This window comes from Lynx rufus, unplaced genomic scaffold (assembly GCF_022079265.1).
Source record: "Lynx rufus isolate CCGP_SWC_20201006 ecotype Redwood Valley unplaced genomic scaffold, mLynRuf1.p SCAF_13, whole genome shotgun sequence".
NCBI lineage: Eukaryota > Metazoa > Chordata > Mammalia > Carnivora > Felidae > Lynx > Lynx rufus.
The window spans coordinates 20305004-20331105 of NW_025814827.1; the positions used below are offsets into that span (position 1 = coordinate 20305004).

General features: G+C 37.7%; 1 protein-coding gene across 1 annotated transcript; it reads left to right on the forward strand.

Annotated features, from left to right (window-relative positions):
• Positions 1 to 459: 459 nt before the first annotated feature.
• Positions 460 to 24933, forward strand: PYGO1 (pygopus family PHD finger 1). The gene is made up of 3 exons (XM_047074721.1): positions 460 to 508; positions 22657 to 22742; positions 23809 to 24933. Exons 1-3 carry the CDS (start codon positions 460 to 462, stop codon positions 24931 to 24933), a joined length of 1260 nt encoding a protein of 419 aa, XP_046930677.1.
• The last annotated feature ends 1169 nt before the right edge of the window (positions 24934 to 26102 follow it).

The following is a 26102-nucleotide window of genomic DNA, read 5'->3' on the forward strand; positions in this document are numbered from 1 at the left end:
TTGTGTCTGCGACTCGGGAGCGGCGAGAGCGCAGACCTCCTCCTCAGAGGGCGCTGTGAGTGAGCCGCCAGGGCCCGGCCGCCCGCCTCCTGCCTCCCCTGTCAGCGGCTCCCGAGGCGGCGGCGGCGGCGAAGAAGAAGGAGTGGGAGGAGGCGGCGGCGGCGCACTCGTCCTCCGCACATGCCGGCCCCGGGCGGGGGGCCGCCCCCAGGCCGCGCTCCCGGCCGCCGCCGCTGAGCCCCGCCAGCCCCCGCACGCCGCCCGGCCGCCCGGAGGCCTCGTCTTCCTCCCAAACTTTGCAAAGTCGGCCAGCGTCCCCGCCGCCCTCGGCCGCGCCTCGGCTCGGAGGCTCGCCTCTCAGCCGCAGCGGCCCCGCGAGGAGGAGGAGGAGCCGCCGCCGCAGCATCAAAGAGACCGAATTCCCGCGGCCTGGGGGGGAGTCATGCTTTGCGGTCTGTAATGTCAGCAGAACAGGAGAAGGATCCCATTTCGCTGAAGAGAGTTCGAGGTAACCGGGAAGGGCGCGGGATTGGGGGGACCGGGGTGAGTGCGGTGCGCGGGGGCCGCGTGCCGGGCCGCTGGGAGGCCACGGGGCTCTGTCCGGGCCTAACTCCGCGCCGCCCGCGTCCCGCCTGCGCCCCGGGGCCGAGGCTGCGGTTCCGGGCGCTCAGCCCCCGCGCCCGCTCGCCCCTAGACACCCGCGCGGAGCCCTCGCCTCCTCGACTTTGTGTTAGGCGGCAGTTGAAGCCGCACTCAGCATCCCTCCGTACCCCGCTCTCCTACCTCAGCTCATTCGCAAGACAGCACAATAGGCACCTCGAAGGGTGAGAAAGAAACCACCCCCTGGCAGAGACCACGGACGTTGCCCACCCCCCAAAAAGTAAGTTAGACTGCTCAAGAGTTGACGCTTTGAGGAAGGTGTACCGGGCCTTCGCGTCTCTCCCAGCCCCCCTTCCCACCCTCACAGGCAACAAATATACAGCTTATTTTTCTTGGGTTTAAGAGGAGACACTATATAAATTCAAAAGGCATTTTCTTTATTGGCTTATGGGTAAGAATCGAATCACCTAAAATCAATTTTATACGTGATTGGTTTGCTTCTTCCTTGCACCCTAGTTAGGAAATTTTGTGCTGCCTTACTATCTGAGAGAAATCGGAGGGAACGCTGTACCAGACAAAAGATAATGCGTGTAAGTTCACAGATGCCAAATGCCGGAGGGAAATTTGGGGGATATCCTGCAGCTCTGATTTCCAGCTCAAAATAGGGTTAAGGCTGAAAGTCCCAAAGTTGAAATAGCCCTGTTTGTTCATTAAGCAAATATTTATTGAACACGTACTGTGTGCTACGCTCTGTTCTTGGCACTGGGGTCTAACAGTGAACAAAGCAAAAAGAGTCTTCACCCAGCCGGGGCTCACACACTTGTGGGGTAAACAGATGATAAACAAAAGATAGAGATATAGAATACCACATAGTAAGTGCTCTGGAGAAAAACAAAGCAGGTAAAGTGGTTAGAAAATCCATATGAGGATGGAGAGGTATCAATTATGTGTAAGAGGACTCATGTGGAAGGTGATGTTTGAACCAGGACCCAAAGGAAGTGATAAACCAGAGCCATATGGATATGTGTGGCAAGAGCAGTCTCAGCAAAAAGAACAGCAAGTGCAAAGGCCCTGGGTCTGGAATTTGCCTGGTGTATTCAAGCAACCGCAAAGAAGTTATGGTAACTGGCAGAGAGTGAGCAAAGGGTGAATAGTATGAGCTGAGCAGAAAGGGTGATAAGAGTGATCTGACTTCTGTTTTCAACAGGTTTCTCTGGCTGCTCTGTGGAGAATAGACTGTAGAGAACAAGGGCTGAAGCAGGGAAGCTAGTTAGGAGGCTATTGTAATAGTCCTTTCATCCAAACAGGTTAAAGTGCTTTATAAATCAGTGCTTTATAAAGTAGTAAGGTAAATTTTGCAGTTGACTTAAGTGATGTAGAGATCAAGAACCACAGTCATTCATCTATGTTTTTGTTCCATGCGACTAGAGATTAAACATCTAGAACTGGATTGTGACACAGTGCCAATGTGGTATCCAAAATACATCGCTCGAATATTTAGGTAGAGATTGATTTTCTTAGCCATTTAAGCAAAAATGTAATTTAAAGCAGAATATTGTTTTTAAGGCCTAATAAGCACAATCTTTCATTGAGTGAAGGTTTTCTATTTCAGCTTTCTTTTCTGTTTGTGGTTTTGAGTGGCCAAACACTTTAAGGAATAGACCTTTCTGAGATACAATTATTCCTCTGATATTTTTACCATATTATTTTGCCTTTTATTATAAATGACTTTGGGGTTGAAGGAAAAGAAAGAGGGCTCTCAAGTTTATACCTTTGAACTCAATTATCCGTCTTAATCAAATGTAATTTTAAATAAAATGGATGACTATTTTATTGTGGGTCAAGAACACAGATCCATCTTTATTTTGTTCCAGCTACTGGTTTTAAGTTTGGTGCCTTAGCTGTTGGGAGTTGGCTCAGGTGTCAGCTCAAGAATATGCTGCGAGTTAAGTACCAGAATAAAAGACAAAGCACTTTTTAAAATAAAAAGTCAATATGAGGAGGGATTTTTATAATAAGTCACTTTGTAGTGACTATAACATTCATTTTAAAAACATTTTTGGGGGCGCCTGGGTGGCGCAGTCGGTTAAGCGTCCGACTTCAGCCAGGTCACGATCTCGCGGTCCGTGAGTTCGAGCCCCGCGTCAGGCTCTGGGCTGATGGCTCGGAGCCTGGAGCCTGTTTCCGATTCTGTGTCTCCCTCTCTCTCTGCCCCTCCCCCGTTCATGCTCTGTCTCTCTCTGTCCCAAAAATAAATAAAAAACGTTGAAAAAAAAAATTTAAAAAAAAAAAAAAAAACATTTTTGGATTAGTTTATAAAAGGTACCAGAATTTCTACGTGAGCTCTTTTGAAGCCCAGTTCTGCTGAACTTCACTGCCCTGAAACTTTTTGTTGTAATTTATATCCTAAGACTACATGCAGGATGTGGTCTTTGCAGAACATAAACTGTGAGCAATGCTTCTTAAACTGTTTCCCATCCACTCATGTATACAGACAGACTTTTAAATAGTTACGTATTTATTTCATGGGTATTATAAAAAATACAAGATATAGAACTTCTCATTTAGGATAAGGCTAAGATACATACACCAGAGTTTCAGTTTGAAGAAATTATTAAGAAAATAATATGAGGGGCACCTGGGTGGCGCAGTCGGTTGGGCGTCCGACTTCAGCCAGGTCACGATCTCACGGTCCGTGGGTTCGAGCCCCGCGTCGGGCTCTGGGCTGATGGCCCAGAGCCTGGAGCCTGTTTCCGATTCTGTGTCTCCCTCTCTCTCTGCCCCTCCCCCGTTCATGCTCTGTCTCGCTCTGTCCCAAAAATAAATAAAAAACGTTGAAAAAAAAAAATTAAAAAAAAAAAAAGAAAATAATATGATAGATGGAACTCAGATGTGGCAAAATTATGACAACATAAATGACTAAGGACTTTACAGTATTCTTTAGACCAAAAGTATCATATCCCCTGGGATGCTTATTAAAAATGTGAGTTTTAGGGGGCGCCTGGGTGGCTCAGTCAGTTGAGCATCCAACTTCAGCTCAGGTCATGATCTCAATGGTCCATGAGTTCGAGCCCTGCATCGGGCTCTGTGCTGACAGCTCGGAGCCTGGAGCCTGCTTCGGATTCTGTGTCTCCTTCTCTCTCTGCACCTCCCCTGCTCACACTCTGTCTCTCTCTCAAAAATAAATGAACATTTAAAATTTTTAATAAAAAAAGTGTAAGTTTTTGGCTCCACAGAATCAGGATTTCAGGGAAATTTTTCTGTATCTTTAACAAGATCCCCTGGTGTTCCTTAGGCCCACTAAGGTTTGAGAATTGCTGCTGTTAGACGTAGATTGAAAAGGTGAATGGACCCGAGGAAGCTGATTTGTGGTCTTCAAACTTGTCCTGATATTTTAATATTAGATTCAGAATTGCTATTTAGTGGCAAAGTGTCTTACTCCTATTTTTTACCAGTTCTTTCCTTCCCCCAGCCCTCAACCCTTGATTATAAGAAAGATCCCCGAAGAGAGACGCCTAGGTGGCTCAATTGGTTAAGAGTCTTGATTTTGGCTCAAGTCATCTCACAATTGTTGATGGGATTAGGTTCCTGGGATCCAGCCCCAAGTCCTGCTTGGGCTTCTCTCTTTCCCTCTCTCTCTCTCTCTCTCTGCCCCTCCCCTGCTCATGCTGCTGGCTCTCAAAAAATAAACAAACTTTAAGAAAAAAAAAAAAGAGGGGCACCTGGGTGGCTCAGTTGGTTAAGCGTCCAACTTAGGCTCAGGTCATGATCTCACAGCTTGTGGGTTCGAGCCCTACATCAGGCTCTGTGCTGATAGCTCAAAGCCTGGAGCCTGCTTCAGATTCTGTGTCTCCCTCTCTCTCTGTCCCTCCCCTGCTTGTGCTCTCTCACTCTCTCTTTCTCTCTCAAAATAAATAAACATAAAAAAAGATCCATGAAAATAGGTACAATATCTTGGTTATCTTTCTGTTTCTCCCTTCATTGCTTTCCCTGTAGTAAATACCAAATAAATGAATGAGTGAATACATGAAGTAACTCATATCTTTATGCTTTCTGATTGTCTATAGCTCCTCATAATACTTTACTGCCTTTTTTTCTTAGAATGTTACTTTTAACCAACATTCCCATTATGCAGTGTTCTTAGAACTCTTGGGTGTGGATCTGATCACAACATCCATTCATGTATTCAGCAAATATTTATAGAGCAGTCATAGTGCCAGACAGTGGGAATATTAAGAAGGCATAACACTGTCTTCAGGAAATCTTTAGACCAGGAGACTGACAAGTAGTAGTCAGTTACGAATAACATAAGTACTGTGATCATCTACAGGAAATAAGGGAACATATAACCTACCCTTTTTAAGGAAATCAAGGAATGCCTCCTGGAGAAGAGTTCTAATAAACAGTGAATATTCCCTTGTGGAAGTTATGTAGAAAGAGCAGCAAAGTAGATGGGTGATTAGAAAAAGGTCCAAAAAATCAGCAGTGGTTTTAAGAAGGCACTTTTGAGAGAAAACCACATGTTAAAGTAGTAAAAATTAAGTGATAAAGATGTGACTTAAGGAAGGTGGTAAACAGACATAGCCAATAGCTTAGAGAGAGAGAAAGTCAAGAGAAAGTGTCTTTTTATTTCCCTTGAAAAAAGGCTTAAGCATATTTGTATACTTAAAGAGGAACCCAATGTAAAGGGAGAGAGAAGAAGCTGAAAGGCAGCAGAAGAGAGGGCAATTCATTAATAAAGCATTCAGTACATGTTTTTAAATATGTATCATGTGCTAGGCACTCAATGTGGGAAGCTGGGGATGAGACAGACAAGACTTCCTTCTCATAAGTCAGGTCTCTGCAGGTGAGAGAAGGGGAATAACATCAGGATTCGAAATAAAGAGTCTTACAGAAAAAAAAAAAAAGAATGAAGAAAGACAAATCTAGAGATGAAGAAGGAAGTTAAGGCATTCATTCCAGATAAAATGTTTTTAACCTGAGTTAGCAGTGACATTGGAGGGGTTAGGATGTGTTTTAGGCTGGGATAATAGCACAAAAATGTCATGAAAGTACAAAAGTAGACTTTACTAAAAAAATGTTGAGTGAATATATGGAGGGTTTGGGTTATGATTGGAGAAGAAACATAACTTATGTACTCACAAAATGGAAGGGAAGAGCCAATGAAAGTCTAAAAGAAAGATTTTGGGGGGATTTTGTTGTTTTGTTTTTTTAATTGGTACATATAAGGGCCAGGCAGATTATCAGGAAAGTGAGTATGCCCCCGGGATGTTTCAGTGTACACAGTGGATATACATGGTTTGGAACTGAGGGAAGTGGTCTGAGCCAGAAATAGAGATCTGGAAGTTATCAGTAAACAAGTGAATACTAATTGATGCCTTGGGAATAGATAGCTCACCCGAGAGAGTAAAAAGAGAGAAGAGAAAAGCACTGAGGAAAGCGACTTGGGGAATGCTAATATTTAGGAGACAAAAGGGAAAAATGACCCTGAAAAGCAGAATGTGAAGGAGTAGCCTGAGAGGTAGAAGAGAAAAACTGTAAAGATAATATAAAAGGAGTGGATTTATGAGAGGGAGATAAATGAATTTTGTTTTTAACATGTTGATTGAAAGGTATCTATCTGTGAGATGTCCAGTATGCTCTTTCTCCCGCATTCCCTATCTTGGTGAACATCATTTATTCAGTAACCCATCTTCCACTCCCACCCAGCACTGTCCCAAAGTCCTAGAATATCTGTGTCCTTATGGTGTTTTGAATCCACCATCTCTTTGACCTTTCCACAACCACTCCTTTCAGATTTTATCTCTTTGATTATTATCATAGCTCTCACTGGTTTCCTGGCCTCCTATTTTGTCCCTCTAAATCCATTTTCCAAATCACCACTGGTGATAAATAACTACTATCTATTGAGTACTTACCAAGCAGTTTGTTAACTGGTTTAAATGGATCATCTTACTTAATCCTCTCAATAACCCTTTGAGTTAGATGTTATCATCATTCATAGTTGAGGAACTGATGCTCAGAGAGGTTAAGTAACACGTGATTAAGTAACACATTCAAATTTACCCAGCTGGTAAGTGGCAAAACTAGAGCTGACCTCTAGGGCTAAAAGTCTTACCCACTGTGTTCCATTGCCATAGTGCTCCAAAACACAATTCATGTTACTCTTTTTGTAAAATTATTAATTTTTTTAATGTTTATTTATTTTTGAGACAGAGACAGAGTGTGAGTAGGGGAGGGGCAAAGAGATAGGGAGACACAGAATCTGAAACAGGCTCCAGGCTCTTAGCTGTCAGCACAGAGCCCGACGCGGGGCTCAAACCCACAAACCACAAGATGTTAGACTCAACCGACTGAGCCACGCAGGCGCTCCTGTAAAATTCTTTAGTGGTTCCCCATTGTCTCTGGATAAAAATCCAGCCTTCTTGTATTGACCGTTTTTAATTTGGTCCAGGCCTACCCCTTAATTCTCCAACCTTCATATTCCATGAAATGCTCTCCTGTGCTCCAGGTCTGTAGATGTTGTAATGGTTTCTTTTGCCTTTAAAACTTTCTTTGCACATTCTGTTCCTTCTGCTAGGCTTGCCCACTCTTTTTCCCACCTTTCATGGAATACTCATCCTCAAGGCATCAGCTCTGTTGAAAACTCCCGGATGGGGGCGCCTGGGTGGCTCAGTTGGTTAAGCATCCGACTTCAGCTCAAGTCATGATCTCACAGTCTGTGAGTTCGAGCCCTGGGTCAGGCTCTGTGCTGACAGCTCAGAGCCTGGAGTCTGCTTCAGATTCTGTGTCTCCCTCTCTCTCTGCCCCTTCCCCGCTCATGCTCTGTCTCTCTCTGTCTCAAAAATAAATTAAAAAAAAACATTTAAAAAATTAAAAAAAAAAAAGAAAAAGAAAATTCCCAGGATGTCTTTCCTGATACTCCTCCTTCAGTCATTATTAGATGGGACTTCCTTATGTTCCTTCAACATCCTGTGCTCATCTGTATCATAGTATTTATCTCATTACATTTAGTTTCAAAAAAAGGAAGAAAAATTGTTTCTTCTAGATTATGGGATCCTTATAGAGAGCAATTGCTGTTTTTATTTCTACACTTAAATAAACTCAACAGATGTTTCTGAAATCTAATTTGATAAATGTTAACAAAGAGGTTTCAGTAAATTCAGGTAGTTTAGTCTTCCTAGTTTGCTTTCCCCAGAGGTGTGGAGGAGTTACCTCTTGGGAAGATGAATAATTCTCTCTTTAACACTCTTATTCCAGGCAACTCAAGGGGTCTAAGTCATCTTTACCTTCAAGGTATCCCTAATGCATGGTCAAGAGTGATTTTGGATCTCCTTTCCTATTCCCAGTCTCCGTAGACATGCTAATAGCAATATTGAGAATTAGTACAGCATTTGTCTCTGACTGCTGGGTTTCTTATCCCATTTCTCCTGTTTACTAACTGTGTGGTCCTTGGCAAGTTATTTAAACTCTGTGCATCAGTTTCCTGTAAAATGAGGATAACACTGGTTACAGAGTTATTTAAAGGATTTAAATACAGAGTTGTTTAAAGGATTAAATGTGTTAATATACATAAAGCACTTTAAACCTTGCCTGGTTCACTTTTATCTGTTTACTTTTAAAATCAGAACTAGAATATACATTCTAAAATATACATTCTAAAATATAAGTAATGTGATCAGCACTCACTTTTAGGTATATTTAATCAATAAGTAAAAGACTGACAGCATATTTTTTCTTGTTTTGATTGGGAGTGGGTATGAACTCAACAGAAATGAAGGTTCTCTCCCTTTACAGGGAAGACTGAACCAAAAGAAAAATTAAAAAAGCAGAAACCCTTCAGATTTTATAATTTTGCCAAAAAGGACATATACAAACTGTTTATTACATGATTTTTTATGAATATTTGCATTTTTGTTCACCATTTTTCCTGAATTTTTTAATTTAAAAATTTGGTTCACTTTGTTAATAAAATAAGTTTATTATTAGCGGCATTATTGTATAGAGTCAGCTTTGTACACAAATGCCATTTACCCACCCTCCTAAGCTTTACATTTGTTAGCAACTTTAGAACTCATGCACCTCAGCAATAAAAAGATCATTAGTTTGGGGAGAACAGTTGGTACAAGAACCACAAATATTTAAAATCTTAAATCACAGATGTTGAGGGTTTTCAGAATTTAATATTTATTACATGCTCAGGTTAAGATGCCAGGATCTGGGCATCACAAAAGGTATAATGGTACTTTCATTCCAGTCATATAAGGCTATTTCACCAAATGCATGAGAAAGTCTTATAATACTATTTTCACATCTTAATTCCTAATATTGTCATTCCATGGTAGAGACTAGTATTACAGAAGTACATGTTGCAGGTGAAGGTAAAGCTGTTAGCTGAGATGTTCACATCCATAGTAAATGATAGAATAAACTGACATTACATCCCAGACTTCTTTGCTGTTATGAAAAACTGATATTGTCCACTGAATGTGTTGATAATGCTGGATATTAGCTATTTTGATAGGTTGTTAAATTGAAGTGAAGTGAGCTTATGGTATAGTTTAGTCTAAAGGAAAGCAAAATGGGGGCACCTCGGTGGCTCAGTCGGTTAAGTGTCTGACTCTTGGTTTCTCTTCAGATCATGATCTCATGGTTCATGGGTTCAAGCCCCTAATCAGGCTCCATGTTGATGTTCTGGAGCCTGCTTGGGATTCTCTCTCTCTTTTTTTCCCTGACCCTCCCCTGCTCTCTCTCTCTCTCTCAAAAATAAATAAACTTAAAAAAATAAAGGAAAACAAAATGAAAACTAGTATTTGAGGGTCCCCATGTGCCAGGCATTATGTTAAACACTGCCTTAGTTCAAGCTGCTGTAACAGAATACCATAGACTGAGTGGCTTATAAACAATAGCAATTTATTTGGCACAATTCTGGAGGCTAGAAAGTCCAAGATCAACGTGCCAGCAGATTCTGTATCTGGTGAGGGCCTATTTCCTGGGCAGTCTTCTCATTGTGTTATAACATGTAAGGACCAAAGGAGCTCTTTGAGGTCTATTTCATAAGGACATTAATTCCATTCATCCTAGAGGGCAGATGTTCTGCCCTCATGACCTAATCACCTTCCAAAGGCCCCACCACCAAGTACCATCAAAGTGGGGATTAGGATTTCAACATGTAAATTTTGGGAAGGACAGACTTGGTTTGTGTCATTTAATCAGCATAGTATATGTACTTAAACCAATATACACATATATTAGAATGCATTCTTATTTGAACTACTCTTGAAGCATATCTGTTTGTTTTTTTGTTTTTTTTTTAAATTTTTTTTTAACGTTTATTTATTTTTGGGACAGAGAGAGACAGAGCATGAACGGGGGAGGGGCAGAGAGAGAGGGAGACACAGAATCGGAAACAGGCTCCAGGCTCTGAGCCATCAGCCCAGAGCCTGACGCGGGGCTCGAACTCACGGACCGCGAGATCGTGACCTGGCTGAAGTCGGACGCTTAACCGACTGCGCCACCCAGGCGCCCTGAAGCATATCTGTTTTTGAAGGAAAAAATTATAAAATACGTAAAAAACATTTTTGAAGTATAGTTGGCAACAGTGTTAGATTAGTTTCAGGTGTACAGCATAGTAATTTGACAGCTGTATACATTATACTGTGTTCACCACAAGTATAGCTACCTTCTGTCACCATACAATGCTATTACGATATTTTTTCTTGTATTCCCTATGCTGTAACTTCATCCCCCTTATTCATTCCATAACTAGAAGCCTGTATCTCCCACTCCCATTCATCCACTTTTCCTTTCCCCCCATCCCCCTCCCCTCTGCCAACCACTAGTTCTCTGTATTTGTGGGTCTGTTTCTGCTTTTATTGTTTGTTTGTTTTCTTAAATTCCACATACAAATGAAATCACGTGGTATTTGCCTTTTTCTGTCAGGCTTATGTCACTTAGCATAAAGCCCTCTAGGTCCATTGAAATAATGTGGTTATTTGCCTTTTTCTGTCTGGCTTATTTCATTTAGCATAAAGCCCTCTAGGTCCATATGTGCTGTCCTAAATGGCAAGCTCTCATTCTTTTTTATTGCTGAGTAATATTCCACTGTGTGTGCACATGTGTGTTTGTATCCCATCTTCTTTATCTGTTCCTCCAGCATTAGACACTTAAGTTGCTTCCATATCTTGGTAAATAATGCTGCAATAAACCTAGGGGTGCATATGTCTTTTAGAATTAGTGTTGTTTGTTTTCTTTGAGTAAACATTCAGTAGTGGAATTACTGGATCCTGTGGTATTTCTGTTTTTAAATATTTGAGAAACCTCCATAGTGTTTTCCACAGTGGCTGCACCAATTTGCACAGCCACTAACAGGGCCCAAGAGTTCTTTTTTTCTCCACATCCTCATTGGCACTTATTATTTCTTGTCTCTTTGGTATTAACCATTCTGACAAGTGTAAGGTGATATCTCATTGTGGTTTTGATTTGCAGTTTTCTGATTATTAGTGATGTAGAGCATCTTTTCATGGTCTGTAGGCCGTCTGTATGTCTCCTCTGAAAAAACATTTTTGTATTCTGCCCATTTTTTAATTGGGTTATTTGGTTTAATAGTGTTGAGTTGTATAAGTGTTTTATATATTTTAGATATTGAACCCTTATGAAATAAATCATTATATATATCTTCTCCCATTCAGCAGGTTTTCTTTTCCTTTTGTTGATGGTTTCCTGCACTGTGCAAAAGCTTTTTTTTGTGTTAAGTCCCAATAGTTTATTCTTGCTTTTGTTTCCCTTGCTTTAGGAGACATATCTAGAAAAATGTTGCTGTGGCTGCAGAGAAATTGCTGCCTATTTTCTTTTAGGAGTTTTGTAGGTTTAGGTCTCACATTTAGGTCTTTAATCCATTTTAAGTTAGTTTTTGGGTATAGTGTGAGAAAGTGGTCCCATTTCATTATTTTTCATGTAGCTGTGCAGTTTTCCCAGCCCTATTTATTGAAGAGTCTATCGTTTTGCCATTATGTATTCTTATGTCCTGTGTAGATTAATTGGCCATATTAGCATGGGTTTATTTCTAGGCTTTCTATTTTGTTCTTTTGATCTATGTGTCTATTTTGGTGCCAGTACCGTATTGTTTTTATTACTACAGCTATTGTGGTTTAGCTTGAAATCTGGGATTATGATACCTCCAGCTTTGTTCTTACTCAAGATTGCTCAGCTCTTTGGGGTCTTTTGTGATTCCATACAAACTTTGGAATTATTCTAGTTCTCTGAAAAATGAATGCTATTGGCATTTGATAGGGATTGCATTGAATCTGTTGATGGCTTTGGGCAGTATGGACATTGTAACAATGTTAAGCCTTCATTCGATGAGCATGGAATATCTTTCCAATTGTTTGTGTCATCTTCAATTTTTTTCAACAGTGTTTTCATAGTTTGCAGAGTAAAGGTCTTTCACCTCCTTGATTAAATCTACTCCTGGTGTTTTACTCTTTTTGGTATAATTATAAATGGAATTGTTTTCTTCATTTCTCTTTCTGCTAAATTGTTACTAGTTTATAGGAACACAACTGATTTCTGAGTGTTAATTTGTATCTTGCAACTTTACTGAATTCATCTATTATTTCGAATAGTTTTTTGGTGGAGTCTTTCAAGGTTTTCTATGTATAGTATCACATGTTTTCTGCAAATAGTGATGGTGTAACTTCTTCCTTACCAGTTTGGATGCCTTTTATGTCTTTTTCTTGTCTGGCTGCTATGGCTGGGACGTCCAGTACAATGGTGAATAAAAGCACTGAGCATGGACATCCCTGTCTTTTTCCTGATCTTAGAGGAAAAGCTCTCAGTTTTTCACCTTTGAGTATGATGTTAGCTTTGGGTTTGTTATGTGTGGTCTTTATTATTTTGAGGTATGTTCCCTCTAAACCCACTTTGTTGAAGGTTTTTATCATGAACAAATGTTGAATTTTGTCAAATGTTGTTTCTGCATCTGTTGAGATGATCATGTGGTTTTTACCCTTCGTTTTGTTAGTGTGGTGTTTCATGTTGATTGCTTTGCAGATGTTGAACCATCTTTGCATCCCCAGAACAAATCCCAGTTGATGGTGGTAAGTGATCCTTTTAATGTATTTGAATGCAGTTTACTAATATTTTGCATCTGTGTTCATTGGTGATATTGGTCTGCAGTTGTTTCTTGGTTTCTTTAGTAGTGTGTTTGGTGTTGGTGTCAGGATGATGCTGGACTTTTAGAATGTATTTGGAAACTATCCTTCTTCTATTTTTTGGAATAGTGTGAGGAGAATAGGTGTTAACTCTTCTGTAAGTATGTGGTAGAATTCATCTGTGAATTCATCTGGTCCTGGTCTTTGTGTTTTGGGAGTTTTTTGATTACAAATTCAATTTCATTGTTAATAATTGGTATGTGTTCAGATTTTCTGTTTCTTTTGATTCAGTTTTGGAAGATTGGAAGTTTCTGGAAACATCTATTTCTTCTAGGTTGTCCAGCTTGTTGGCATATAATTTTTTGTAGTAGTCTCTTATAATTCCTTATGTTTCTGTGGTATTGGTTGTTACTTCTCCTCTTTCATTTCTGATTTTGTTTATTTGGATGTTCTCTTTTTTATTTGTTTGTTTTGGGTTTTTTTTGTTTTGTTTTGTTTTTTTAGTTTTGTTTTTGATGAGTCTAGCTAAAGTTTTGTAAGCTTTATGTTTTCAGAGAACCAGCTCTAGGTTTCATTGATCTTTTCTTTTGGCCTCCATTTCATTTTTATTTCCATTCTGATCTTTATTACTTAATTCCTTGTACTAAGTTTGGGATTTGTTTGTTCTTCTCTTTTCAGTCTCTTTGGTTATAAGGTTAGATTGTTTATTTGAGATTTTCCTTATTTCTTGAGGTAGGCCTGTATCCATATAAATTTCTTTTCTTAGAACTGCTCTTGCTGTGTCCCCAGGATTTTGGATCATTATGTTTTCATTTCCATTGGGCTCCATGTATTTTTTATTTCCTCTTTGATTTCCTCATTGACCCATTCGTTGTTTAGTAGCATGTTGTTTAGCTGCCACATGTTTGTGCTTTTTCCAGTTTTTTTTTTCCTGGTAATTGATACCTAGTTTCATACTGTCGTTGAAAATGATACTTGATATGATTTCAGTCTTCTTAAATTTATTGAGACTTGTTTTGTGGCCTAATATGTGACCTATTCTCGTGAATGTTCCCTGTACCCTGAAAAGAATGTGTGTTCTGTTATTTTGGATGGAATGTTTTGTATATATCTTTAAGTCCATCTGGTCTAATGTATTGTTCAAAGACACTGTTTCCTTATTAATTTTCTGCCTTGATGATCTATCCATTGATACAAGTGGGGTATTAAAGTCCCCTACTATTATTATATTACTGTCAGTTTATCCCTTTTAATATTTGTCTTATTTAGGTGCTCTAATATTGGGCGCATAGATATTTGCAGTTATCATTTATCATTATGCAATTTGTCATTAGTCCTTTGTCATTATGTAATGCCCCTCTTTGTTCTTTGTTACAGTCTTTGTTTTAAAGTCTGTTTTTTGTTTATTTGTTTTGCTTTCATTTGCTTGGAATATTAATTTTCTATCCCTTCACTTTCAATCTGTATGTATCTTTAGGTCTGAAATGAGTCTTTTGTAGGCAGCATAGAGAAGGGTCTTGTTTTTTAAATCCACTCCATTATCCTGTGTCTTTTTGTTGGAGTATTTAGACCATTTACATACAGTTTTGTAAGTATATACTTACTACCATTTTGTTAATTGATTTCTGGTTGTTTTTGTAGTTTTTTTTATTCCTTTTTCTCTTGCTCTTTCCTTGTGATGAAGACTTTCTTCAGTGTCATACTTGGCTTTCTTTCTCTTTATTTTTTGTTTATCTATTATAGGTTTTTGGTTTGTGGTTACCATGAGGTCCGTAAATAACATCCTAAGAATATAGTAGTCTATAATAATTTCATGGTCAGTTAAATACAAACACATTTTTTAAATTTTTTTAATTTTTTTTAATTTTTTTTTTTAACGTTTATTTATTTTTGAGACAGAGAGAGAGACAGAGCATGAACGGGTGAGGATCAGAGAGAGAGAGACACACACAGAATCCGAAACAGGCTCCAGGCTCCGAGCTGTCAGCACAGAGCCCGACGCGGGGCTCGAGCTCATGGACCATGAGATCAGGACCTGAGCCAAAGTCAGACGCCCAACCAACCGAGCCACCCAGACGCCTTGAATACAAACACATTTTATAAAAGAACTTCATTTTTATTCCGCCCTCCCCATTTTACGTATATGTTTTTATATTTTACATCTTTTTATTCTGTGAGTCCTCTTAACTAATTAAGATACTATTGATTTTACTACTTTAACATCTTTTAGAAGGCTAGTTTAGTGGTGATCAACTCCTTTAACTTTTGTTTGTCTCTCCTTCAATTCTGAATGATAGTCTTGCTGGCTAGAGTATTCTTGGTTGTAGGTTTTTTTCCTTTCAGTACTTTGAATATATCATGCCACTCTCTTCTAGCATGCAAAATTTCTGCTGAAAAATCAGCTGATAGCTTGTGGTATTTCCTTTGTGTGTAACCATTTTCACTTCTATTGCTGCTTTTAAAATTCTCTATCTTTAACCTTTGACATTTTAATTATTATATGTCATTGTGTGGATCTCCTTGGGTTTATCTTGTTAAGCATTCTGTATGATTCCTGAACCTGGATGCCTGTTTCCTTCCCCAGTTTAGGGAAGTTTTCAACTCTTATTTCTTCAAATAAGCTTTCTGCCCTTTTTCTCTCTCTTCTCCTTTGGGGACCCCTATAATGCAAATGTTTGTTCACTTGATGTTGCCCAAGAGATCCTTTAACCTATCTTCATTTTTTGTTTGTTTGTTTTTTCTTTTTGCTATTCATCTTAGGTGCTTTCCATTAACCTGTCTTCTAGATTATTGATCCATTCTTCTGCATCCTCTACTGTTGATTCCCTCTAGTTTTTGTAGTCTTCGACTCTGATTTTTTTTTTTTTTGTATTTTCTGTCTCTGTTGAAGCCCTCACTGAGTTCTTCCACTCTTCTCTCCAGTCCAGTAAGCATTTTTATGACCATTACTTTGAACTCTTTATGAGGCATATTGCTTATCTCCAGTTACAAATGGATTTCATATAAAAAAAATCTTTAATTTGTAAAATCTTTAGATGGGGAAAAAAGTTCCTTGTTTAACAGATTAGACTCTCCTGTAAGACTATGAAAGGACATATAACTTCAACTTCCAGCTCTAAAAAAAAAAAGGTTAAAGGATAAAAAGAGGTAAGAGAATTATTCTGCTTGAGATTAAGTGGCATAATGTAATAATATCTAGAGAGAGAAAATTCCTTAGCTTTCTTAAAATGAGAGAGGCTTCTTGTTCTATTTTCGTCATCATCCTCCCACAGTCTGTTCCCCTTGTGCATTCAGAGTTTACTGGGCAGGTAGGAGTTAAGAGATGAGATAAAGAAATTCAGGTATTAACAAATTAAAAGTATCACAGTAGCTGGTGTTAATAATATGCTTTGGCAGTTCCCATTTTCTTGGTCCTCTACCCCACAGTTCTCAGCTCCTGACTGAATAGTCATGATTTACCTTGCAGAATTAGCAGCAGCAAATATGTAGAGCAGCTAGAGAAAAGTTGTGGTACCAAAAGTTCTCAGGGTAACGTAAGTGACTAGCTTAATAACCACCACTTTCCTGTAACCTGGATTCTAACCCTTCACTTTATTTTTAAAGAGAATCATGGAAGTTCTTGGTAGCTTGTATTGTAATTAGCCCTGATGACTATGAATCTGATCTAACATAATGATTACTCCTAGAGAAGAACCATCAGTATTACAGGTAGCAGCAAGAAGGACCTGGGTAATGCCAAGAGTCAGAACCATTGAAAGTGTTATGTAGTTAACTCTTTAGATGAATAATAAATGGAGCAACAGACACCAATGGGAACTTGAAGATTTGCTTTATGGAGGGAAATGTTAGAAAAAGTCAGTTTCTAAAAAGAATTTTAGTTCATTTTACTCACAGATTAATTGAAAATAGTAAGTTTATTTAAATGACTGCCAATGTCAGAGCCTTACAGTGAACGTAAGCAATTATTACTAAATTTTTGGAAAGTGAACAAAGATGGTAGATCCCATTAAGAGTACATTTTTCCCATCTTTAAATTACAGCATTTTAATTTTAAAATTATAATTATTTAGTATTAATGCTGTGAGTGCTAATTTATATTCTAGATTGGAGATTAGAGATTAATTTATTAGTAATTGTTTTTATTTTTAGGAATTACATTTTTCTATTTATATTTTTGTTATAATGAAATAACCATGACAGATATTAGGAGGTATAGGACTTTGATGTTTGGAACCTTTGTTTATTTATATAACCACTTTATTATTTGGCCTCTAAAATCATTGCTAATTCTTTTCCCCTACCAAACTCATCAAAATTTCTAGGTATTCAGATTTGAGAACAACACATTTCCCTGCTCAGCATGTCAGTATATACTGTTAAAGAAAAGTGAATACAGTTTGTTAATATGTAATCATCAGTTCATTTTATATAGGTTACTGAATAAGTTATAAATTAGTAATAGATTCAGTCATTTCTGAACCATCAGATTTTGAATCAATGACTTTGAGGCGTAGACTGGATCTCACTATTAGTTCTTTACATACCATCTACTGAAATGGGATTACTACCACATCAAAGAATATAAATATAGGAGTTCCTTTCGTTTGAACCACAAGTTTTCTTTTTGTCTTTTGTGTTCTGCTGAGTAAGACAGTATGTGTATAAGATTTTAGGGAGGCAAACTAGTACCTTAGAAGTATATAAATCTAGTTTTATCTAAACAATCAAAAGAAAAATAAATAAATTAGAGTTCATCAAATTAAAAACATATGTGTGTCAAAGGACACTATCAAAGTGAAAAGACAACCCACAGATTGGAAGAAAATATTTTTATAAATCTTATAACTGATGAGTCTAGTATCCAGAGTATATAAAAAATTCTTACAACTTAACAACAAAAAACATAAATAACCTAACTAAAAAATAGACAAATGACTGGACTAGTCATTTCTTCAAAGAAAAGATATATAGGGGTGCCTGGATGGCTCAGTCGGTTAAGCGTCCGACTTCTTCCTAGGTCATGATCTTGCAATTTGTGAGTTCAAGCCCCACGTCAGGCTCTGTGCTGACAGCTCGGAGCCTGGAGCGTGCTTCAGATTTCTGTGCCCCACCCCCCCTCTGCTCCTCCCCTGCTCATGCTCTGTGTCTGTCTCTCAAAAATAAATAAATGTAAAAAAAATTTTTTTAAAGAAAAGATATATATATATATATATATATATATATATATAAATGATCAATAAATACATGAAAAGATGCTCAACTTCATTAGTAATTATGAAAATGCAAATTAAAACCACAATGAGATACTAGTTTATGCTCACTAGAATGACAGTACTTAAAAAAACAACAGGAAATAAGTGTTGGGGAGGATGTGAAGAAATTGGAACCCTCAGACTTACCTGGGAATATATAATATTGCAGCCACTATGGAAAACAGTTGGGCAGTTCTCAAAACATTAGACTTGGAGATACCATATAGCCCAGTGATTCAATTACTAGCTATATACCCCAGATAATTGAAAACATGTTCATATATAAAAAAAAAAACAAACTTGTACATAAATATTCAGCAGCATTATTCTTAGTAACCAAAAAGTAGAAACAGCCCAGAATGCACTGTCTGCCCTTGGAAGCTACTGATGATTTACAGAATTTTGAGAATTCTTACTAATAACCCCAAGTCTGGGGAGAAGCAAATTCAATGAGTACTCTTATCTTCTCATTCTTTTCAGTAAGGAAAAAATGAGTAAAACAAAAAGTGGTTTTTTTTTGTTTTTTGTTTTTTTTTTTTTAAAAAAGGACTAATCTCTGGTACAAGTCTCCAGGAATACACTGAATCAGAGAACACAGGGAAACCATCCCATGTGAATGGGTTACTCTACCCCCCAACTAGGTAGATGTGCACTTAACAAAAAGTCAGAATTAAGAACCTGGATGTTCCAAGGAAACACAACAGGTTAATCTTACTAATATAGGCAAGCATTCTAAAAAGATATTAGTATGTTCAGTCATATAAAAATGATAACATATAAAAGTGAGTAAGGTAGCTTTATTTCAGGAATGTCATTCTTGAGTTGAACACTAAATTAAATAATTTAAAGGGAAAAAAAATCACATGATTATCTCAATAGATATAGCATATAACCAATAGAAGAAAGTCAGAAAGTCACCTATGTTAAATCAGAGCAAGTAAAAGATCTAAGCAGGATTGTAAGATAAAAATAAAAGCAGAGGCACCTGGGTGGCTCAGTCGGTTAAGCGTCCAATTTCAGCTCAGGTCATTATCTCACAGTTCATGAGTTTGAGCCCTGCACTGAGCTTCTACACCAACAGTGCAGAATCTGCTTAGGATTCTCTCTCTGCCTGTCCCCCACTTACATATGTGCGTGTATGCTTTCTCTCTTTCTCTCTCTCTCTCAAAATAATAAGCATAAAAAAAAACAAAAAAAAAAGCATAACTGTGCAAACATACTATAGCAAACTAATGAACTAACAAACAAAAAAAAAGAAATAGCATGTAGAAGATGAAGACCTATAACCTAAAAGACAGAAGGAAATACATGTACTTCAAGTGCTAGACCTTAATAAAAACAAAAAATGAAAAAAATGAGAGCTCAAAGACAGGATGATAATTCAACAGATTAAAGGTGAATTGCAGGGGCACCCTGGTGGCTCAATTGGTTAAGCGTTTGTTCAACGTAGGCTCAGGTTTTGATCTCATGGTTCATGAGTTCGAGCCCTACATCAGGCTCTATGCAGGCAGCTCATAACCTGGAGCCTACTTCAGTTTCTGTTTCTCCTCTCTCTCTTTGCTCCCAGGGATCCCTCCCTCTCTCTGTGTCTCAAAAATAAAATAAACATTGAAAAAAAAAAAACAACTTACTGTGTGAGCGCCTGTGTGGCTCAATTGGTTAAGCATCTCATTTCAGCTCAGGCCATGACCTTGGGGTTCATGGGTTCAAACCCCACTTTGGGCTGTCAGCATGGAGCCTGCTTGGGATCCTCTGTCTCCCTCTTTCTCTGTCCCTCCCTTACTTGTGCGTGCTCGCCCCACCCCCCCCAAAAGTAAATAAACATTAAAAAAAATTGTTTTTAACTTCTCTTATGGTAAAGAAACATTTAATGTACTCTTTAGTTTCACTTCTTTTTTCCTTTGTTAAATTCTAATTAACTTAAAATTTAATGCTTTTATTTAAAAAACAGTATCCTATCTTTCTAAAAGTATTACTATTGCTCTGTATACACAGAAGGAAAAGTAGGTAGGTAGATAATAAGCTAGATGTCTGGAATAATGTTAACTTAGTAGTAATGACAGTTTCTGGCTGGTGGGACTTGAGATGTGTATGTATCAGTCAGAGTCTAGCCAGGCCATATCAGTTGTTTTTAACAGAAAGAATTTAGTAAAAAGGTATTGTTAATAGACATTAAACTGAAGTGGCAAAAATAGGCTACTAAAGTTTTCACAGAGATATCAACTATGGGAAACAGCTACCATTCCTAAGGCTGTGGGACAAAGGAAAGAAGTTGAAATTATTAGGATATATAAATTCACAGGAGAGGTCCTGTGGAGGTTAAACTCAGATATCTGAGAATGGGGGTACTGCTTAGGCTAGTTAATGCCTCTGGACTTGGAATGTGGACCCTGTGGGCCTAAGACTCAAATACCTGGTGCTGATGTCTCTGAGGAGGGCACAACAGGGCTGTTTGGGATAATAAGTGAGGTAAAAAGAAAAATGTTATTTTGTTCCAGGTGGCTAGCCAGAATAGGGAATACTCTACCCACTTTTTAGAAATCTTCCTCTATGTCTCTCAGTGTAGGACTTTTGAAAGTTTTTATTCATACTGATCTTGTACATTTTTAGAATTTATTGCTACCCATTTTGGTTTAGTTTTGTTCCTATAAATGAAGCGTTTCTTCTGCTGTATCTTTTGACTGGTTTTAGTTTGTACATAAGAAAGCTTTTTAATATTAAATATTAATTTAACATCCAGAATCCTTACTGAATTTTGTTGTTTGTCAGTTTTCCACCTTCACAGTATTTAAACTTCTCTAAATAGCTCTTACAGAAATCTGCTTTGCATTTTGTTTAGGTGGTTGGACTATGTCCAACATACTGATTTCTCTTTATTGCTAAGTACCATTTCTTTTCCTGAACTATTATTGTAAAATAGTGGTCTCCCTGCTTTTTCCCCTGTCCCATCTCTAATTCATTCTGAACACAATTGCTAATATAATATTTTTAAAACTTAAATCATATCACTTTCCTACTCAAAACCTTTAAATGATCATCCACTGTTCTTCAGATAAAATTCAGGTTCCTTAGCATAAGCTACAAGGCTTTGTGTCTTAGTCTGCATGCTCTACAAGAACAAATATCATAGACTGGGTGGCTTAAACAACAGATATTAATTTTCTCACAGTTTGGCGGCTGGGAAGTCCAAGATCAAGGTGCTAGCCAGTTCACTTCCTGATGAGTGCTCTCTTTCTCATTTGCAGATGCCCACCGTCTTGCCCATATCCTTACATGGTCTTTCCTGTATTTGTACTTCATAGGGGGTCTGCAAGCACACTCTTCTTTCTCCTAAGGCCAGTAATCCCATCATAAGGGCCTGATCCTCATGACTGGATGTAACCTTCATTACCTTCCAACGGCCCTATGTCTAAACATCATCATATTGTGCATTAGGGCTTCAAAATAAGAATTTTAGTGGAACACAGTCTACTCTGCTCTAAAATGATCTGGACCCTGCCTGTCTCTAACCTTTTCTAGTGGCACTCTCCAGAGTCCCTTAACACGCTGGCCTCTTTTAAATTTCCCAAACACATCAAGCTTCTTTCTACTTAAGAATCTTGACACATGCTGTTCTCTGCCTAGAGGCTCTTCCTTAGGCTCTTTACTCAGAGATTTGTTTTCCTCCTTTAGGTCCCCGTTTAAATACCTCTTTCTCAGAATCCACATATGTGAGCAGGTCTCCTCTAATTGTCTGTCACCTCACTGAACTTATTTATTAACCTATTACAAATGTGTATCTATATATGTATGTACATAACTTTATTCTTCTGTCTACTTTTTAAATGACCCAGAATCCTCCATAATAAAAAATGTTTTTCTAATGGAAAAAAAATCTGTTGATAAACTTTAACTTCTTGAATTCAGTCAAGCTTTTGCTTTTGCTTGATCATACACTGTTGAGAAAATAATACTCATGTGCATTGTACTTCAGCAATACCTTTAAGAATTAAAAGGCCACATTCCTTTAATGCCTTAATTCCAGTTCTAGGAATGATTTGTACATGTATTTTAAGACATTTATACATGGATTTTCATTGCAGACAGCAAAGGTTTGGAGCAACCTAAATATCCATCAATGGGGAGGGGGTAGTTCAATGAATTAGATTATAATCATTCTATGAAATACTACTGAGTTATTAGGGGATGGAGCTGTTCAGTATGTAATGATATGGGATGATTTCCAAGTAGAAAGAAAATGTACAGTGGCATTGTGTATAGAGCATCTGCCATCGTGTGTGTACACCCCACAAAAGGTTCTATATTGGAATTTTATCTAGATTGTCTTTTGAAAGATACAGCAGAAACTAGTGGCTGCTTTCAGGGATAGGAAACCAGATGACTAAAGATTCAAGGGTGGCATGGAGACTTTCTTTCTCAATGAAAGAGTAGTAAAAAAATACCATGGGAGTAGAGATGAATGACTGTTTCTGACTGAAATTATGGGGAAGACTTTTTGAAAAGCAAAGATATTTTTTAAAAACTTAGTATCGCTTTTATCTAACAAAAACAGAACTCATATTAACAGGTAATTATGATAGATATTGCTGTGAGAGATATAAAATGATTTCAGTTACAAGTGGAAATGTTATCTGGATTTTATTTGCTTTTAGGTGGTGATAGTGGACTGGATGGGTTAGGAGGACCAGGTGTACAACTAGGAAGCCCAGATAAGAAAAAACGCAAGACAAATACACAGGTAAATTGACATTTTCTTTGATAACCATTTTTGTTCACTGATACGATCAGGCTAATGAGGTAAATTTAAATTTGGTCATGGATTTTTTTTCCCCTCCTCATTTGTAACCTAATAGTGAATTCTGCAGTGATTTTTTTTTTTTTTAATTCTGTAACTAGTGGCTATTGTTGGCCTATAGGCCTAGAGTGGATATTGCAAGAGGGAAGTGTAGGCAGACAAATTAAAATGTTTATTCTTAAAACTAACTTAAACAGCACAGATGTCTGTAGTTTTAGTAAAAGATTTAAAATATATGAACATAGGTTTAGCATGAAGCAATATTTAGCTGTTATAATAATTTAGTAGTATGTACGTATCATTGAGCAGTCATGGGGGAGGCATCTTTTGTGTACAACATGTGGTTGAATAAATAGTTATCAAAACAGGCTTTTGTGGCTTTATCTTCTGTAAATTTGAAGCACTCTTTTTATTCTAAAGACTGCAAGTAAGTATTTTGTGTGTAAGGATTATTTTTTTCCATTTTGGCCACCACCTCTTAAAATTACAGTGTGACTAAAACTGGAAGTTTATTTTTCCATTCTGAGGCCGAGAGCGTAGTGCTTGGGGAATACTTTAATAGCTACTCCCTGAAGTTAAGCCAGTAAAAAACTTAGAGCCTGTTTATTGTTACTTAATTTTATGGTTTTTTTGGGGGGTGTAACAGGTACTTTTAGTTAGAATTTTAAGTGAAAAATTCTAGAACTAAAGTTAAGCATATTAAATGCAAATTATGTAATTAAGCTTCTTTTGAAGGTTAATAAATACCTTTGAAATTTGAAGTAACAATGAATTTGAGCTCAGAAAAGCATGCCTTATTTTCTTTCCTAAATGGAAGAAATCTATACATTTTAATCATTAAATATAATTAAATATAAAACTTATTTGGAATTGAAAAGTCAGATGAATTAAATTTTCATAAGACATAGCAAGAAAAATTTGATTAAAACTAGGTTCTTACATGTTAAGATAACAATTTTAATGACTTCTTTGCTCAAAACATGTATTTTACTCTACATTCTCATTTCAGGGGCCTTCTTTTCCTCCATTGTCTGAGTATGCTCCACCACCGAATCCAAACTCTGACCATCTAGTGGCTGCTAATCCATTTGATGACAACTATAATACTATTTCCTATAAACCACTACCTTCATCAAATCCATATCTTGGCCCTGGTTATCCTGGCTTTGGAGGCTATAGCACATTCAGAATGCCACCTCACGTTCCTCCAAGAATGTCTTCCCCATACTGTGGTCCTTACTCACTCAGGAATCAGCCACACCCATTTCCTCAGAATCCTTTGGGCATGGGTTTTAATCGACCTCATGCTTTTAACTTTGGGCCACATGATAATTCAAGCTTTGGAAATCCATCTTATAATAATGCACTAAGTCAGAATGTTAACATGCCTAATCAACATTTTAGACAAAATCCTGCTGAAAACTTCAATCAGATTCCTCCACAGAATACTAACCAAGTATCTAACCCTGACTTGGCATCTAACTTTGTCCCTGGAAATAATTCAAATTTTACTTCTCCATTAGAATCTAATCATTCTTTTATTCCTCCCCCAAACACTTTTGGTCAAGCAAAAGCACCACCCCAAAAACAAGACTTTAGTCAAGGAGCAACCAAAAACACTAATCAAAATTCCTCTGCTCATCCACCTCACTTAAATATGGATGACACAGTGAATCAGAGTAATATTGAATTAAAAAATGTTAATCGAAACAGTGCAGTAAATCAAGAGAATAGCCGTTCCAGTACCACAGAAGCTACAAATAACAGCCATGCAAATGGGACACAGAATAAGCCGCGACAACCTAGAGGTGCCCCAGATGCATGCACCACTGAAAAAAGCAATAAATCCTCTCTCCACCCAAGCCGTCATGGCCATTCTTCTTCTGACCCAGTGTATCCTTGTGGGATTTGTACAAATGAAGTGAATGATGATCAGGATGCCATCTTATGTGAAGCTTCTTGTCAGAAATGGTTTCATCGGATCTGCACTGGAATGACTGAAACAGCTTATGGCCTCCTAACTGCAGAAGCATCAGCAGTATGGGGCTGTGATACCTGTATGGCTGACAAAGATGTCCAGTTAATGCGTACTCGAGAAACTTTTGGTCCGCCTGCAGTGGGCAGTGATGCTTAATCACAGGCATTAGTTAAAGTGATTTTTTTTTTTCCTGTGTATTTCAGAGGCTCAGTGACACAGGATTTTAATGTTTTACATTATTTTTTTAAATGCACATACAAAAAGATTATTTACCTTTCAGTTTTTGTTAATATTCTACTTCATTACCAGTGCAAATTTTGTATTGTCTTTGTTTGCTATCTTAAATGAGAATAATGTATATGGGGGTGCTTTAGAAAGTACTATACAAATAAATGTTAGTTGTCGTTGTTGTTGTTAATCATAAACATAAAAGCCTCTTGAAGCTTCAAAATAATATATAGCAAATGTAGGCAAGTTTTGACTTTTAAAAGTTAGAATCATTGAAAAATGTACATTGCAGAGCTGAACTTTGGCAATATTACATTAAACAGTTCAAAAAATTTTTCAAGGATCTATTTGACATATGTTTTCAAAAAAGCATATGTAGCTGTAACATGGAAGAAAGCATACATTTTAATGGATGTTTTAAAAAATAATAGAGTATGACACCAGATTTCTCCCCACTAGGGTCCTTGAAATTAATGACTTTCCTATTTTCAAGTCAGTCTTTCCAAGATATCTGTTTGTACAGATAGGAGACAGATGTTAGCATATAGTAGATGCTCAGTAAGTATTTGTTGATTGACTTGTGGATTGTACCACATGAAATTGCTAATACTAGATCAGTTGAAAATTGACTGCAATTAGTAGAGTTGAAGTGAAGTATGTTTCTAGTTGTGCTATTTAGAATTGTAACAGTGTTATGCCCTTCACTCTTCAATTTCCTTTGATTATTGAGTTTTTTCTTATTGTTTTCCAGACAAATAAATAATATAGTATCCTCAGAAGAATTATGGATACTTCTTTTAATATGATTTCAAGCCAGGACAATACTGCAAATGAGATAGGTGTAAATATCAAGTTGGGCCTACAAGGCTCCGCTGGGGAAAGAACACCACTCAGTGGTGGTTTGAAAAATCTTATTCTGGGGAATCTGGATTCAAAAATGAGCCTCAGGGGAGATCAGAATCCATCTTAAAGACCAGTTAAGAGCCAGGGTGAGAGCTAACTCACAAACAACAATTCAAGGCCTTGAAGCAGACAGGAGCTTCTGCTGTGACTGGGAAAAGTGAAAAGATGAATCCAAGAACATCCTCCTGGGAGAT

What these genes read in the sequence shown, in the direction of transcription:
- PYGO1 (XM_047074721.1), top strand. Translation starts at nt 460, where the DNA reads ATGTCAGCAGAACAGGAGAAGGATCCCATTTCGCTGAAGAGAGTTCGA. An exon ending in TTCGCTGAAGAGAGTTCGAG is followed by an intron (nt 509 to 22,656) that starts GTAACCGGGAAG and finishes ATTTGCTTTTAG; the next exon opens with GTGGTGATAGTGGACTGGAT. An exon ending in AACGCAAGACAAATACACAG is followed by an intron (nt 22,743 to 23,808) that starts GTAAATTGACAT and finishes TTCTCATTTCAG; the next exon opens with GGGCCTTCTTTTCCTCCATT.